This window comes from Rhinopithecus bieti, unplaced genomic scaffold (genome assembly GCF_001698545.2).
Source record: "Rhinopithecus bieti isolate Rb0 unplaced genomic scaffold, ASM169854v2 scaffold_12070, whole genome shotgun sequence".
Taxonomy (NCBI): domain Eukaryota; kingdom Metazoa; phylum Chordata; class Mammalia; order Primates; family Cercopithecidae; genus Rhinopithecus; species Rhinopithecus bieti.
Window position 1 is genome coordinate 446,515 of NW_016807449.1, and position 16,209 is coordinate 462,723.

At 42.8% G+C, this 16,209-nt stretch overlaps 1 protein-coding gene across 3 annotated transcripts; it reads left to right on the forward strand.

Moving 5' to 3' along the window:
• The first annotated feature begins 33 nt into the window (after positions 1 to 33).
• MRPL46 (mitochondrial ribosomal protein L46) lies at positions 34 to 15,951 on the forward strand. 3 transcript variants are annotated; one of them, XR_001887329.1, is made up of 6 exons: positions 34 to 457; positions 1,806 to 1,992; positions 2,695 to 2,868; positions 7,526 to 7,854; positions 12,959 to 14,958; positions 15,666 to 15,949. XR_001887329.1 is itself a non-coding variant. In XM_017882060.1 (4 exons), exons 1-4 carry the CDS (start codon positions 122 to 124, stop codon positions 7,774 to 7,776), a joined length of 948 nt encoding a protein of 315 aa, XP_017737549.1. In that variant the 5' UTR covers positions 34 to 121; the 3' UTR covers positions 7,777 to 7,906. The 3 variants fall into 3 exon arrangements, 1 of the variants encoding a protein (XP_017737549.1); XR_001887328.1 differs by having other exon boundaries at positions 12,959 to 15,951; XM_017882060.1 differs by lacking the exons at positions 12,959 to 14,958; positions 15,666 to 15,949 and having other exon boundaries at positions 7,526 to 7,906.
• The last annotated feature ends 258 nt before the right edge of the window (positions 15,952 to 16,209 follow it).

Sequence of the window (16,209 nt, forward strand, 5' to 3'; positions counted from 1 at the left end):
CTTCATCAGGTCCACTGAATGTTTTTATTTCCATTTAAATGCTCAATAAGACTTTCATTGTGGTTCACTAGGGGATTCTTTCCCTTTTTTAATGTTCTGAGATGTGGGCTCACCCCTCCATATGCGAATGGTTCGTTCTAGCAGTTCCGGGACTGAACGCTCCCCTAGTTTGCCGCTCCCGCGGCTGAGGGCTGCCTGGGAGCCGCGGTGCATTGTGGGAAATCGAAAGATGGCGGCGCCCGTAAGGCGGACGCTGTTAGAGGTGGCGGGGAACTGGCGGCGGTTCGAGAGGCTCTGGGCCGGTAGTCTAAACTTTCGCAGCCTGGCTCTTGCAGCCGCATCCTCAAGCAACGGATCCCCATGGCGCCTGTTGGGAGCGTTGTGCCTGCAGCGGCCACCTCTAGTCTCCAAGCCGTTGACCCCATTGCAGGAAGAGATGGCGTCTCTACTGCAGCAGGTGGGACTGAGATGCAGGGTTCAGAGTGACGTTTATTCTGCGTGACTTTGAGCGAGTAATTTCACCTCTCTGAACTTTAGTATACGGTACTTATCCGCAGAATAGTACCTACCTTACTGACTTGGTTTGATACATAGATGTTCAACAAAAAGTGGTTTCTTTTCATTGGCCGTCTTTATTGTCACCTTAGGCAACTCTTTGGAGAGTTACTTCTTGTTCATGCAACACACTAGGGATCCTGTGGTGAACAAGAATCGGTCCCTGTCACTAGGAGTTTACAAGTCTGGAGGGAGAAAGTGTTTATGATGTGATGAATGTTAAGAAGGAAATACAAGAGGCGGTGGGCACATCTGTAAGATGCCTATGATAAGCCTGCTCTGTTTTACCTCATGGGGCTATCTGTGTGAGGGGCAAGTGAGGAAGCATGGGCAAAAACAGTATAGTGGCTGTGAGGGTGTGAAGTCGCTACAGAAAGTGATTGAAGGGTGAGATGTTTTTGTCTTGGTCTATTGAGAACGATAAACTTCTGTGCTTTTTGCTTGATTTATTCATTTATTCGCTCGCTTGACAAATATTCGTTACTCACCCTACAGATATTCAGTGTGCCCATACTATGCATCAGAGAGTATGCTAAGTGATAGAGATGCTGTAATGAATAAGGCAGAAGTAGCTCTGGTTCTCAGAGTACTTCAGTCTAGTTGGGTGAGAGGATCAGTCAGTAAGCAAATAGTCATACAACGAAATGCAGACCCTGATAAGTGTTGTTAAAGAAAATAAGGGCACTGTAAGAGTGTTTAACAAATACATCACATTTTGATTTTATGGTGAGTGTCAAAGAATGTTTCAGGCTTTCTGAATACAGGTTTTTCTCTATATGAGAAATATCTCTCTGAGACAGTCCTATTTAAATTGAAGTCAGAAGGATGAGTAGGACTCTCCCAGAAGAAAGAATGTGAGGAAAAACATTCTAGGAAGAAGGAACAGCCTCTTGAAGGTCCCTGAACAGGAAAGTCCTTGGTGAGTGAGATTCTGATCAAAGACTGACATGACTGGATTGTGGTAAGTGAGCAGGCATTGCCCAACCCAGCTGTCTGTTTTTGTAGCAGTCTTGACCCCCAGTGATATTCTAACATTTTTGGCAAATGTAACTCAAGCCCAAAGTTCAGAGGACCTTTTTTTTCCCTCTGTTTCCTTTCTGCATGGTGTTTTGATTGTATATCTGGTTATGTTGGGTGATAAACTTCTCAGCCTGCCAAGTGTGGCATATCTCTATTTTATTCTTCCTGTTTTTTTTTTTCTTTTAGTTTTGCCAGATTAAGGTAGTTTTTTGCCCTTTTAATTTTCCCAGATTGAGATAGAGAGAAGCGTGTATTCAGACCATGAGCTTCGTGCTCTTGATGAAAACCAGCGATTGGCAAAGAAGAAAGCCGACCTTTATGATGAACAAGATGAACAGGATATATTGCTGGTGCAAGATTTGGAAGACATGTGGGAGCAGACATTTCTACAGTTCAAACCTGGAGCTCGCATAACAGGTTGTGATCCTTTTAGGCCAGCAAGAAGGAAGGGAAAAGGGGTATTTGGGTTCCCAAATAAAAGACAGTTGCTTGGCCCCTGCTTTGTGTTTTAAGTAACAAGTAATTTCATATTCTTTTCTCTGTTGCTCATATCTACCATAATATGACTTTAAAAGTCTGTCTTGTTTTCGAGTGAGAGGTAAGGGTATTGGAATAGACTTTTCTCTCAGTTAAACTTTGTGAATGTTATCTGTGTTTAACTCCAAGGTTGAGACTGAGAATGGGGCAATTGAAGCCTTTTTCCACTGTGTTTTATGTGAAATCCCTCTTAAAGCGGGAGATTGAGTTCCGTTTTCCTTGTTTCACAGATGAAGACTGAAGAACAGAGAGTAGGGGCTAGTTAAGTCAGTAATAGTATAAAAACCAATGAAATAGTTGTGTTTGAAATAGTATGATCATTGTTTCTTTTTTGAAGACTCAAAATATGGTTTGCTATTCAAAGAAGTTTACCTATTGATTTCTTACCTTTTAGTTTCCTCAGGATTGTGAGACTCTTCCCTGGAAGAGGTCAGAGCTAGAGAGATGGGTCAGAGGTGTAATTTGGTTCTAAGCTCTTTGAGGGCAAGGATTGTGGATCTTAAAGGAAGATTGTAAAACTCCAGGCTTCTTGGTTCTGGCAGATCACAGTCTTCTTACCTCCTCTGACTCCCTTTGCTATAGAAGCTGATGAAAAGAATGACCGAACATCCCTGAACCGGAAGCTAGACAGGAACCTTGTCCTGTTAGTCAGAGAGAAGCTTGGAGACCAGGATGTTTGGATACTGCCCCAGGCAGAGTGGCAGCCTGGGGAGACCCTTCGAGGAACAGCTGAACGAGCCCTGGCAACACTCTCAGGTGGGTTTTCTGCCTTCCTCTAAATTCCGCAAAATTCACTTCAGACTCAGCCAGAGGATTTACAGGCTGACTGGGGAATTGGATTCAGGGTGGGGGTGGGAAGGTTAATGGAAATTTTGAAGTTTATAAAATTTCAGGCAGAAAACCCAGGTAAGAATTTTTTTTTTTTTTTTTGAAGACCAGGTGAGAATCCTTTGTTCCACTGAGATTTTTAAAATTTAGTACATTCAAAATTGATATTTCTACCATTTTCTCAGCCTGCTTGTCTTATCTTTGCAGCACTGCTTATTGGCATTACTGCTTGTCTATTCACTCAATTTGAAACCTCAGAATTATCCTTGACCTCATTCCTACATCCATAAGTCCTTGAGTCCCTCATGATTTGTTCTAAATAGTCCTCTCTTTGTTCTGACAGCTTTAGCTGTGACCTTCTTCACTTCTCACTAGACTAGGGTTTCCCTTCTTTGGCATTATTGGTGTTTGGGGTCGGATAAGTTTGGGGAGCTATTCTTTGCGTTACAGGATGTTTAGCAGTATCTCTGGCCTCTACATACTAGATGCCAGTAGCACTACCTCATCCCCCGACCCCACCCCCAGTGCAACAACCAAAAATATCTCTAGACATGGCCAGATATTACCCGGGAGTAAATTACAGTGGTTGAGAAGCACTATACTGAGCGATTGAAATTAGATGCCAAGTAAGTTTAACCTTGGTTTTGTGGAGTGCCCTTCAATTCTGCCAGAATGAGCTTTCTGAAACACAAATCCCTTGTCACTTCTCTGCATAGAATTCTTAAAAGGTTTCCCATAAAAATTCTAAGTGTCAAGCATGGCCTGCAAATCTTATTTGCCCTGATCCCAGTCTCATCAGTCTTCTGTCTTGCTGTTCATTAATGTAAAATTCAAGTTCAAACTTAACAAACCTTTTGCATTCCTTGAATAATATGGTTTTTCATGTGTCTCTGCTTTGGGGCCTGCTGGTCCCTTATGAAATACTTTACTCCTTCCTGGCCTGACTGCTCAGTTTTTAAAACAGCTTATAAATTATATGTTACGTGGTGAAACCTTTCCTGAGCCTTCAGGAAGACAGAGCTACTCCTCTTTAAGCTCCCATAGCACTGGTGTGTGTCCTTATTCCATTTATGCAACAGACATATAGGGTGTCAGTGATGAACGGGACACGACCCTACTCCCTAGGAGCTTGTGTTCTAGTGGAGAACACATTCTTTCACTTATGCCATTGCACTGTAATTGTTTACTAACACATTTTTCTCCCTAGTCATAATTTTGACTTCCTTGAACATATGGGCAGTATCTGTTCCTTGCTCTGATCGTAGCTTTCAGCAAAGTACCTGGCACATAGGCATTTGTTGAATGTTGACTAAATGGATTTTGTGGTGCACAGCCACTTTACCTGCCCTCCCATCAGCACAAGTACCTGCTAACGAAATGTCAGCAGCCAGTGTGTGTTCCCTTGACTCCCAAGGGGCCTGTGTGGCCTGCAGGAGAAACATCAAGACAGAATGGAATATGGTAGGAGGAGAGGTTGCTGCTTTCTCCGTCTCCTCAGCCATCACATAGGAGTCAGCAGCTGAGTTTCTTGCAAGGATCATTGTGTTCAGGTGCTCAGCCTCTCTTACCGTGGAACATTCACAACTGATCCTTGCTTAGCGCCCCCTTCTGTTTGCAGTGTGGAAAGGGGTTCCACCTGAGCACTATGCTTTCCTTTAAACATTGCCATTGTAATAAAAAAAGTAAAAGAAATATATCAAATATATTAAAAGACGTATTTATGTTTAATAGATGCATATAAAATAGTGTATTGACTTATTACACGTTTACTAATCTGACAATATAAAATGGCAAAGAAAAGCTCAAGCACTTTAAGAGCATATACTGTATATTGAAAAGGTGAAAGTGCACTCCTTTCCTCCCCACTGGCTCCACACTTCCAGTATTTCTGCGAGATGGAATTTCTAGAGGTAGAATTAATGGTTCAAAGGTGTGCACACAGTTTTTGATAAGTGCAGCCAAGTTGCCTTCCAGAATGTATATAACAATTGATGTTTTCCAGGAGTGGTGTCTGAGAGTGCCTCTTTGTGTAAACCTCACCAACATATGAAATAGTTGCTTTTAAAATTTTGCTCATCTAGTGAGTCAAAATGTTCTCTTTAAGATTAGCATTTTCCTGTTTGCTAGTGAGATTCGCTATCTTTTCATATGTTTATTGGTTGTTTGTACTTCTTTTGTGAAGTGCCTATTTAGATCGTTTGCTCATCTTTGTAATAAGCTGTTTTTTTCTTTTTAGTTTATTTATATTTTTAATCCATCTCTTCCAGATTATAGAAAAGTAACATGCATTTATGGAATTAAGTTTAGAAGATTCAGGGAAGTGTAAAGAAATATGCCAGTACAATTCTACCACTCACAGATACCCACTGCTAACATTTTTTATTTTATGTGATCTCACACTATCTATACATTTTTCGTCTAATGCTAGTAGTGTTTTTTTTAACTTTTTAATATGAGAAAAGCAATTCACGTATGTGGTAAAAAAAATTACCAGTGTCTAGTAAATGTAGTGTAAGATGTAATTTTCCTTTTTCAGAGGCAACCTCTATTAATAGTGTTTTTCTGTATCTCCTCAGAAATTCTCTATGCATATACAAATGCATAAATGTTTTGTTTTATTTCTTTCCATATAACAGAGCATGTATGTACACTGTTATGTGCCTTCCTTTTTTCTCATATATGCTTTTAAACATCTTTTCAGATGAGCCTATTAAGACCTATCTGAAGCTTTTTTAACACCAACATACTGTTTTATAATATGTATGTACTGCAGTTTGTTTAGCCAGTCTGTTTTTACAAACAAAGCTGCAGTGAATATCCTTGTACACTCATCTTTGCTCATATGGGCAAATTAGTATATATCTGGTAGGATAAAAGTCTAGAAGTGGAGTTGCTAGGTCAAAGGACATGTGCAATTAAATTGACACCTCTTGCCAATTAATAGCAGTTATACTAATTTATAACCCCTCCAAAATATGTGTGAAAGTACAGGTTTTTTCCTTATCTTTCACAAGCAGTGTACAGCTCAGTTTTTGAACTTTCTACTAATAATGATATATGCTGTTGTTTATTTCTTTAAATTATTAATAAGATTCAACACCTTTTAATGTATTTATGGGCCAGTGATATTTATTTTCATGTAAACTTGCTATTCATGTGCTTGGTTCATTTTTCTTTTTAATTTGTTGTTTTTTTTTCCTCATTGGTTTTTTTTTCTTTTAGAGATGGAATCTGGCTGTGTTGCCCAGGCTGGCCTTAAACTCCTACCTCAGCTTTCTGAGTATCTGCATTGATTTTTAAGTGCTTCTTATACCTTAAGATATTCCTTTGTTGAATGTGTTGAAAATATTTTCCTAGTTTGTCATTTTATCTTTGACTTTTTTTGTGCTTCGTTTTCCTTGCAGAAAGATTTAATTTTATGTAGACAAATATAAATCTTTTGTTTTTTGGGCTTAAAAATTTTGTTTCTTTCTTAGAAAGGCCTTGCCCTCTCAAATAATATGTTAAGGTTTAAGAAAGCATCCTACATTTTCTTTTAATGCTCATATGTTTTTATTGTAGTTAGAAAATACGCCCAGCACTTTGGGAGGCCGAGGCAGGCGGATCACTTGAGGCCACAAGTTCAAGACCAGCCTGACCAACATGGCAAAACCCCATCCGTACTAAAAATATACACAAAAAAATTAGCTGAGCGTGGTGGCACATGCCTGTAATCCCAGCTACTCAGGAGGCTAAGGCATGAGAATCCTTTGAACCCAGGAGGCAGAGGTTGTAGTGAGCCAAGATTGTACCACTGCACTCCAGCCTGGGTGACAAAGCGAGACTCTGTCTCGGAAAAAAAAAAATACAGAAAAGATTGGAAAATATTAAATGTCCATGAAATAAGCATCCAGAATGAACAAATTTTTTATGAAAAGTGAAAATGTCTATTGTTAAATCTTTGATCTATATGGTATCAATTTTAATGTGAGGACTGAGCATGGGATCCAGCTTGGTTTTTCCTGTCTGGCTAGTCAGTTCTTCAGATGCCATTTAGTAATTAGCCCATCATTTTCCCATCCTTTGAAATGCTGGGGTTTTTAACCCTTAGTTATAGATTACAGATATTTTCTACTCATCTGTTTTTGTCTTTAACTTTGTTTATGACTTTTTTCACCTGGTAGGAGTTAAAACTCGAGTCCTTTTTAATGCTTTCCATGTGACACCCTTTTTAAGGGTGGATGAACTTTGTTTTACAGACCAAATGTCCTGGTCCTTCACCAACAGATAGTGGCTGGGCTGAACGTAGAAACTAGGCGCTCTGACTCCCGGGTGTGATTGTAACTGCACTGCTGACTTTCAGTCTAAACACAGTAGCTTGGCACATGGGAATGAACCCAGTGAATCTGGGCCCCATGGGCCAGGAAGCATTTGGATTGAGAGGGGAGGAGGCTCTTTTCAGGAATGGCTCTAGTCCTATTCCTAGGGATTGATTTTACCTCAGGGCCAGATCTTGCAGAGACCCCCTATAATTTTGGGAGCCAGAGTAAACAGATGTCTGTATCCTTACCTTCCAATTGTGATTTTTCTTTTCCTCCCTCTTCAGAAAACAACATGGAAGCCAAGTTCCTAGGAAATGCACCCTGTGGGCACTACAAATTCAAGTTCCCCCAGGCAGTGCAGACAGAGAGTAACCTCGGGGCCAAGGTGTTCTTCTTCAAAGCACTGCTATTAACTGGAGACTTTTCCCAGGCCGGGAATAAGGGCCATCATGTGTGGGTCACTAAGGACGAGCTGGGTGACTATTTGAAACCAAAATACCTGGCCCAAGTTAGGAGGTTTCTTTCGGACCTCTGATGGGCTGAGCTGCCTGTGGACGGTGCTCAGACAAGTCTGAAGCCTCAAGAACGTTGTGTGATTGCCTCACATTCGCAGGTAATATCAAGCAGCAAACTAAATTCTGAGAAATAAATGAGTCTATTACTGTGTTTGTCTCAGCTGATTTGCCCTTTGATGGTCCAGTGAAGAGAGCTATGTCTTAGGGTGTCTTTCCATTTTTTTCCCCAAGGTGATGATTGAATACTGGATTATATTACAGTGCCTCACTGACTTACTGGGCCCAGGAAGAAAGAACAGAAGGAAATGAATTGACTTCCCCAAAGCCTTGAGTTCTATGAAAGCTTCTCTAAGCCCTTGTGAAAACACTAGTTCTATGTAGTTTCTTAGCCATTTCCAGTTTGTTTTTCCTTCCCTCTGTGCTTGATATGAAGGTGTTTTAATCTAGCCTGGGAAATAATCCTTCCTTCTTTCCCTCCTTTCCTAAAAACATTTTATTTTAAAAAGAATTTAGTCATGTCTTACTTTTTTGGAAACAGTCATGTAAAATGTGCAAGGTTGGTTTATCTCCGTTCTACAGATGGAGGAATCACGGCCAGGCTGTGACTTAGCCCAGAGTCATACTGCATGTGCCTGTTGGTGCTAGAGGAGAACGCTGACCCCATGCCCCTCGCCTCTTTGGGGCTCTTGGCTCTTCAGTGTGTTGCTTGGGTCCTCACTGGTCCCCAGTGCCTGGCACATACAAGGCACTCAGTAAACATTTGTTAAGTGAGTGGAGGAGCATGGGGACCTCAGGCATACCTTTGTCTGCCCAGAATAGTGGTTTTAGTCTGCAGTCCTGGATTCCCATGAGATGCTTCCTGGTTTCCTTTCAGACGGCCTGGGTTAAACAGGCTGTGAGCATGTGAAATGGGATTTCTCTGCATCAGCTGCAGCCTTATGTTCTTGCCCAGGATCGGGGAAATTGCTTTCTGTGATCAAAATTGAGGAGCCTAGTTCTGATATTCCTCTGCTAATCTTTTTCCTCCTGCATGTGTTCTCTCCCCCACATGACTGAGGGGAGATGTGCCCTGGCATAGGCACTGGTGGTGAGCTGCAGTGGCACCTTTGGAGTGAAGCCTGGGTGCAGCCATAGGGCCGGGATGCACTTTCTGGGTTTTGGAGTGACGTGTGTGTGAAATGTATTGCATATTCTTAGGGCCACGGGCACCTCTGACCTAGAAGGGAAGGAATCACCAGAGTGAAGTGGTGGCTATTTTCATGACCATGCATGTCTGTAACAACATTGTTTTTTTTTGGTGGGAAGTAGCATATATGCAATTGGGAAATGGTGTCAGAATGACCCACAATTATGTTAGATTTTCTGCCAAACATTAATATTTTTAAATGATCAGGGACAAAATTGAATAGCTTGAAAAAAAAGCTGAAAATTTTCTAGAAGCACCTTCCTTTATTGCAAGTAGGGACTGGTTTAGTAGCTTCTAGAAGCACTGCTAGCCTTTCCGTGATGTTCAGCTCTCAGGGGAAACTGTGAGTGGAATGGAAGAAGCTGTGAAGACACCTCACCCACCTTGTTTTAAAAATTGATGAAGAAGGCCCTGTCCTGGATCACAGTTTTAATTTTGATGGAATGCATCTCTGCTAAGATTACATCTCAAAGGACCTACATCTCAGGAAGCAGTATAAGCCCCAGGATTTAAGGCTGCTGGGGACTGGTGTACAGGTGGTGGGGGTACTGCATTAGCATCATCATTAGGTTTCATTCTCTTTTGTTATTGCTCTGGTTACAGAATTCCATAGGTTTTGAGTGGTCTGCCCCAACCCCCTTTGCTGTTATTTTTGGAGTGTGATATTGCAGAATGCAAGATTTTTAGCATTATAGTATAAATAACTATATTTGCCGAGTGCCAGCTTGAATCTTCTACCGGCTGCCAAACATGACCAAAAAATTGTTTCTAGTGTATCCTTTGGCGGAAGATTGCCAGAGAACAAAATAAGAGGCGATGTTCTCAGTGTGGGAGGAGAGCGTAATGTGTGTGGTGCTGTGGGGATTAGGAGTTCCAGTTTGAAGTGTGTTTGTACAACCTAAGAGGAGAAATGCCACTCTGTGTGTGTGTGTGTGTGTGTGTGTGTGTAACATGTATAAGAGACCACCCAGTTCACTGTAAGGATCCTTCAGTTGTTAAGGTTTAGCCTCCACCTCTTGGTCCTTGTTTTCCCAAATGATTTCCAGTCTCCTGGTTTTCACCTTTGCTGGTTCTACAGAGAAAATACTGCCCTGCTTACAAACTTGTTTTCATGGTAACTTATTTTTAAGGATTACTTCCTGCTGGGCCAGTTCCATGCCTTGTATGTCCTTCTACACTTAACACTTTATAGGATAATTAGTTGTTAATCTGGCTCCTATAAGGGTTTATATCTTTATAAGGGATATAAAGATATCCCTTATCTGAAATGCTTGGGAGCAGAAGTGTTTCAGGTTTCAAGTTTTTTTGGATTTTGGGATATTTGCATTGTACATAATGAGATATCTTGGGAATGGGACTCAAATCTAAACATGAAATTCATGTATGTTTTATATGCATCTTATACACACAGGCTGAAGGTAATTTTATACAATATTTTAAATAATTTTGTGCATGAAACCAGATTTGTGTTAAGTACTTGATGTGTGGAGTTTTCCACCTGTGGTGTCTTTGAGGCCCTCAAAAAGTTTTGGAGTTTGGAGCCTTTTGGATTTTGGGGTTAGGAATGTTCATCTGTACCTATTGGACTTCAGAAACTGTGTACTAATTAGCTCCTTTCCCCATGAGCACTAGACTTGGGGTCAGAAAACCTGGATTTGAATTTTTATGACCTCAGTTAAGTTACTGCTACTGTTGATGACAGTGTAGTGACTCCTGAGTGCCAAGAGCCGTGTGAGCACCCTTACTTCCAACCTATGTCGTTATTTAAACCAGCAGGGCAGGCATCTTTATCCCTATTTTCTACATGAGAAATAAACTCAAGTTAGTTAGCTTACTTAGAGTTACTTCCTAGTAAGAAGTATGGCCAGAATGCAAACCTACACCTGTATACAAAGGTGGTTCTTCCCCCCCGCCCCCATGGAGTCTCGCTCTGTCGCCCAGGCTAGAGTGCAGTGGCCGGATCTCAGCTCACTGCAAGCTCCGCCTCCCGGGTTTACGCCATTCACCTGCCTCAGCCTCCCGAGTAGCTGGGACTACAGGCACCTGCCACCTTGCCCGGCTAGTTTTTTGTATTTTTTAGTAGAGACGGGATTTCACCGGGTTAGCCAGGATGGTCTCGATTTCCTGACCTCGTGATCCTCCCGTCTCGGCCTCCAAAGTGCTGGGATTACAGGCTTGAGCCACCATGCCCGGCCCAAAGGTAGTTCTTAACCTTACCTTTCTCATCTATAAAATGAAGATGATACTACTCAGGTAATGTGATAAGTTATGTGAGAGTACTTAGCACCATGTGTGGCTTGTTATAAACACTCAGTAAATGTTTCCCTCATTCCAACATACTTAGGCTCCTGAATTCTCCTTCATTTAGCTGTAACATCTTTAGCTTTTACAGCTCCCATTCTCACCTTTTCTAGGTTATACATTGTGGCAACCAAGCATTTCTGACCTGTTTGGAAAGGGATGTGAGTAATTTGGACATTAATGGATTCCATCAGCTGATCTCAAAATGGGTGTGTGGCAGGTCAGTCCCATAGCCAGCCGCAGCCAGCTGGTTGGGCATGTTAGCTCTGTCCCACCCTGGGCCAGGAAATCCAGAGCCACTGTTAGGCACAGGCTTATGGGCACTAAAAACAATGGATTTGCTGACCCATTCTACTACCCCAACAGGGGAAAAGGAGTGCAGCTGAAAGGTCAGCAGCCCAATTATTGAAAGCTCACAGATCACTAAGCTTCAAACACACATAGCAAGATAAAGCCTGTTTGCCTGAAATCTCAGGGTAGCCTCAGCCTCTGCCCTTCTCCGCCTTATTTTCTAGAAGCCCATAGAGCCTGGATTATGGCCGGTCACTTTAGGCTATCATTTACCTTTCACCTGCCTTGACAACTCGGTGCTTAAAACAGGCAGTGAAGGAGGAAAGTGTTCTCTCTGTGGCCAGAATAGGTGCTGTTAAAGGCTCAGGGATAGGTCCAGATAGCTGAATTACTGCTGTAGCTGAGGGGCTGGGGCTGGGAGGTCCCCTGCAAGTCAGGAGGTAGGCACCGCTAGGGAGGGTCTTACTAGCCTAGAGCAAGGCATAGGTGCACATGTGCACACATACATCCCAGCCACCCTAACCTAAGCCACTCTGAAGTGGGCCTGAGAAGCTGGCCCCAGGTTTTATTCAGATGCTTTGGCAGTACAAACAGAGCAGTGATTGCCCAAGTGTCAGATACAAGGCCCCAGGTAGCTGCTAAGTGGCTAAGGTGGGTAGGGGAGAGAGACTCCCAGGTTCTCCTTTGGCCCAGTAGGGTAAAACTTTCCTAATATAGTCAGATGAGGGCACTGAGGCTAGGGCCTTTGGGCATGACAGGGCTAATAGACAAAGTTGAGAACGCCCTGGGTCTAAGGGGTTTGGGACACACCTCCAGGTCAGAAAGCCTTGGGGTAGATCAGGCTGAGAAGAGGAGAGAGAGGATATCCCCAGACCGAGAAACCAGATGGGGGCCCAGAGTGGAAGGCAGCTGGACAGCTGGAGTAGGCTCATACACATGAGCACCACAAGGTGGCAGGGTTTGCCTGGCATCTGCTCTTCCGGAAGTAGGCTGTCTCTGGAAACCTTCACGGCGCCTGGCCTTAGGCTGCTGCCCTTGGAGAAGCTTCTTATCTCAGGCTGAGCAGAGTCCCCGGAGCTGGCTTGCAGCCAACCAGGATAGATGTGGGGCACTCATGGCCATCCACCTCCGTGCATCAGCTCCAGGGAGTGCCACAGATAGACGCTGTGCCCTTGGAAGGGGAGGGGACCCAGACTGCCATGTGTTAGGACCACTCCATGTAGCCTTGTGCTAGGCCTGCATGTCCACAACATAATCTGACTCACCTAAGAATTATGTTGGTCCTGTGTGGCATTTTTAGATCTGCAGACAAACTTGGACAGGGGAGGAGATCCTGTGAAGATCTCAGTCAATGCTTAGCAGAGTCAGGATTTGAACCCAGAGCTATGTGATTCTAAAGCCACCCATTGTCCCATGTTGCCTAGACCCTGCCTTTGGATCATGGAATTCCTGAACTGGTCATGGAGGAGCAATCTGCAGGCTCATGGACCCCTTGGAAAGCCTGAACTGGGGTGATTTGTGAGAACATGAAGAGGATTGACGTGGAGAACAGTGAGGCTGAAGGGATTGAAATTATTTGAACTTGGAGAAGAGAATGATGAGAGTCATGGTTTTTGAGTGTGTATATGACTTACACAGAGGACGTCGATTAGTCATCTTGGTCTGAATTAGAGGAAGTAAGCAAGCTTTAAAATGCAACAGTAGGAATTTTGAGAAGTTACACATGGGAAGAGTTCCTTGACATTTAGGATTATTAAATATTAAACTGAGTTTTTTTTGAAGATGCTACTTCTTAGTACAAAAATCAACAGTTAAAGCTCAATTTGGGAAAGCTAATTGGTAACAGTCCGTGAGAATCTCCATGAGTATTAAAATAAAGAACAAATGTCATTAAAATAAGGTTAGTTCTAAATAGTCCAATAGATTAGTCGTTTTCCGTTTGTCAATCACCTTACCACATTTTCTACAAGATAGTAAATCTTGATGACAAAGAAAAATCTCAAAGAGAATTCTTGAAACATCCCGGTTAACCCTTCAACAAATATTTGTGGAGGAGGTTGCTTTACAGCCAAGCACTCGGAATAAAATGGAGATCAAAATACTCTTGGCCAACATCTTCAGTTTAGTGCTGAGGGTGGGGGTGGAACCACGCCTGTCAACAAGCCAAAGGGAGCTGCGCTGTGCTCCAGCCCTGTGAGGGCCTCAGAGCAGGCCTCAGAAGAGAGGGGAGGGAGTCAGGGAATAGAGGAGAGTAGGAATCACATGCACAAAGCCCAGAGAAGCCTAGAAGAAGCTCTGTGGGGCTGGAGTGCAGTGCACATGGGAATTACTTTACAGTGTTGTAAGTTCTTAGCTGTCCAAGACAGCTCAAGAGTAGTTTTGTCTGAAGGCAAGAGAATGAGTTCCATGATGTCTTGTGCAGAATCACATCTTACCTGAGGGGTGGATTCTAAAGTCACTGTATAGGTCACAAATCATCTATGACTAAAGTTACCATGGAAATATCCTTTAGAAATGTAACACATTGGTGACTGGCCAGGCCTCTCCGGGAATCCAGCATGGCCAGTGTTTCTTCTAGAGGTGGAACCAATCATGATTTATTTGGATGAGCACAAGATTAACCAGTTGGCTTGTGTTTAGGGGCCATGGTGTAGAAAATACTAAGATTCCTATCCCTGTCCCTGAAGGGCAGTTGACTGCAGGTCTGTGCCCCATCCCTCAGAGGCTTGAATGGAACAGTTTGGGAGAATATGGAAAGGATTCTGAATTTCACCAAATGTGAGATGTTCGCACAAAGACAGACATTCAAAGTCCTAGATGGAGTCGCTTCATCCATCCCAGGCTAACTCCAGAGCAGGAGCCCATGAAAGAAATTAGTGGATAAAAATGCCTGCACTGTTTACAGTATTGTTTGTCTCACCTTTAAAATTCCTGCTGTAATAGTTTGAATTTATAAAAATCAAATGTGTATATGATGGAATTCTGTAGACTCCATAGTATTCCTTTGATTCCTAGTAGTTTCTGTAGCACCCTGCACACTGCCATCCACAACAGCTAATTATCCAGCAATGAAGCTTGTATTTTAAAGCATGCATGCAAGGGAAGCTTAGCCTCAAGGGTGGACAAATTCCCCCACCCCCCCTTTTTTTTTTAAAGGAGAGAGATTTGGGTTTTGGAGAAGTTGTTAAGCCAACAATGGGAATGATGAATGATTAAGTGATTAAGTTGGGTCATTCTAGCCTCAGGGAATAAGAATATGTGATTATGAGTAATGATTGTAGACTTTTTGTTGGGCACATAGATGGACTATGAAACCAGACCCCAAAATTTTGCTGGGCCATGGCTGCATCAATACAGTAAGAATTTAACTTTTTAAGGTGGCTACTTTGAAACTCATTTGGATGAAAAAGTCTGTTTATTAGGGGTAAGTTTAGTATACATTTCTGTCCCTAACAAAGAAAAATGGCCACATTTCCTTCCATGGATATAGGGAACATTTCTGTGCACTCTGTTCTTCCATCCCTGTGTCTTCTCACCAGACTCTCTCTCTCTGTCTCTCTCTCTCTCTCTCTCTCTCTCTCTCTCTCTCATACACACACACACACTCTCTTGTCACACACACACTCCCTGAGACACACACACACACACACACCCCCCTTGGATGAATATCACATCACACGGCTCTGAACATTCACATCACACACACACCTCCTGAACATTCACACACACATCCCCCAAGAGCTTTAAATATTCTCATCACATGCACGCATAGCCTTGAATGTTCGCATCACACACAAACACTTGGGTGTTCGTTCCTGTCACAAGCAGGTATAAAGCTTGTTATCTATCTGATACATACATACCCTTGAACGGTCACACTAAAACACACACAAGCAGACTCTGCAGACATACCTTTGAGGCTAATACACATGCTTATTCTTGAGCATTCACATCACATGTAGGCTTGAACATGCACCTCACACACTGGGGCATTTGCCTGTTGCTCTCAGATCCATTCCCTAGCCTTTCCCTGCTGTGTTTTGCAGTGCATATGTGTGTGTGTGCATGTTGGGGAGGGTGCTAACCACTGCAAATTACATTTCTTAAACTTTTTTGCCAATTAAATTCCAGCTGGATTTGGCCATAAGAGGTACCAACAAGAGACTGAAAGGAGGAGCAGCCAGGTATTTCTCCTCATCTACTCCGGGCCCAGCTCTGCTGGCAGCTGCCTTCATGATTCAAATTTCTGCAGGTAGTCGAGGCTCCTGGGAGCACCACGTCTTTCCCCAGCCCTGGGAATGGCAGTGACTTCTAACTTCCTAATCTCTGGGGTGTCCCACCATCCTCCGTTTTTATTTTTCAGTCTTTCCAACACCTTTGTAACTAGTTCCTTATATTAAACTCCGTCTTCTGAACTACCTGGCATGGCCGAATTTTTCCTAATTGGACCCTGACTGATGCTCAGCCAACGCCCACAGCTCACCTTATAATTTTCTAAACTCTGACCTACAGCCTTTCCTCCAACTGTGATCAGATTGTTATTGGACCAAATCCTGGTACAGAGTTTTCAGTATTTGTTGAATGAATGAGTACAGTGGCAACTCCCCCCCACCTACCACCAGTCCCCACTGTTCCAGGATTTTTCTAGATAGAGCTTGTTGCATCCCTGAGTCCA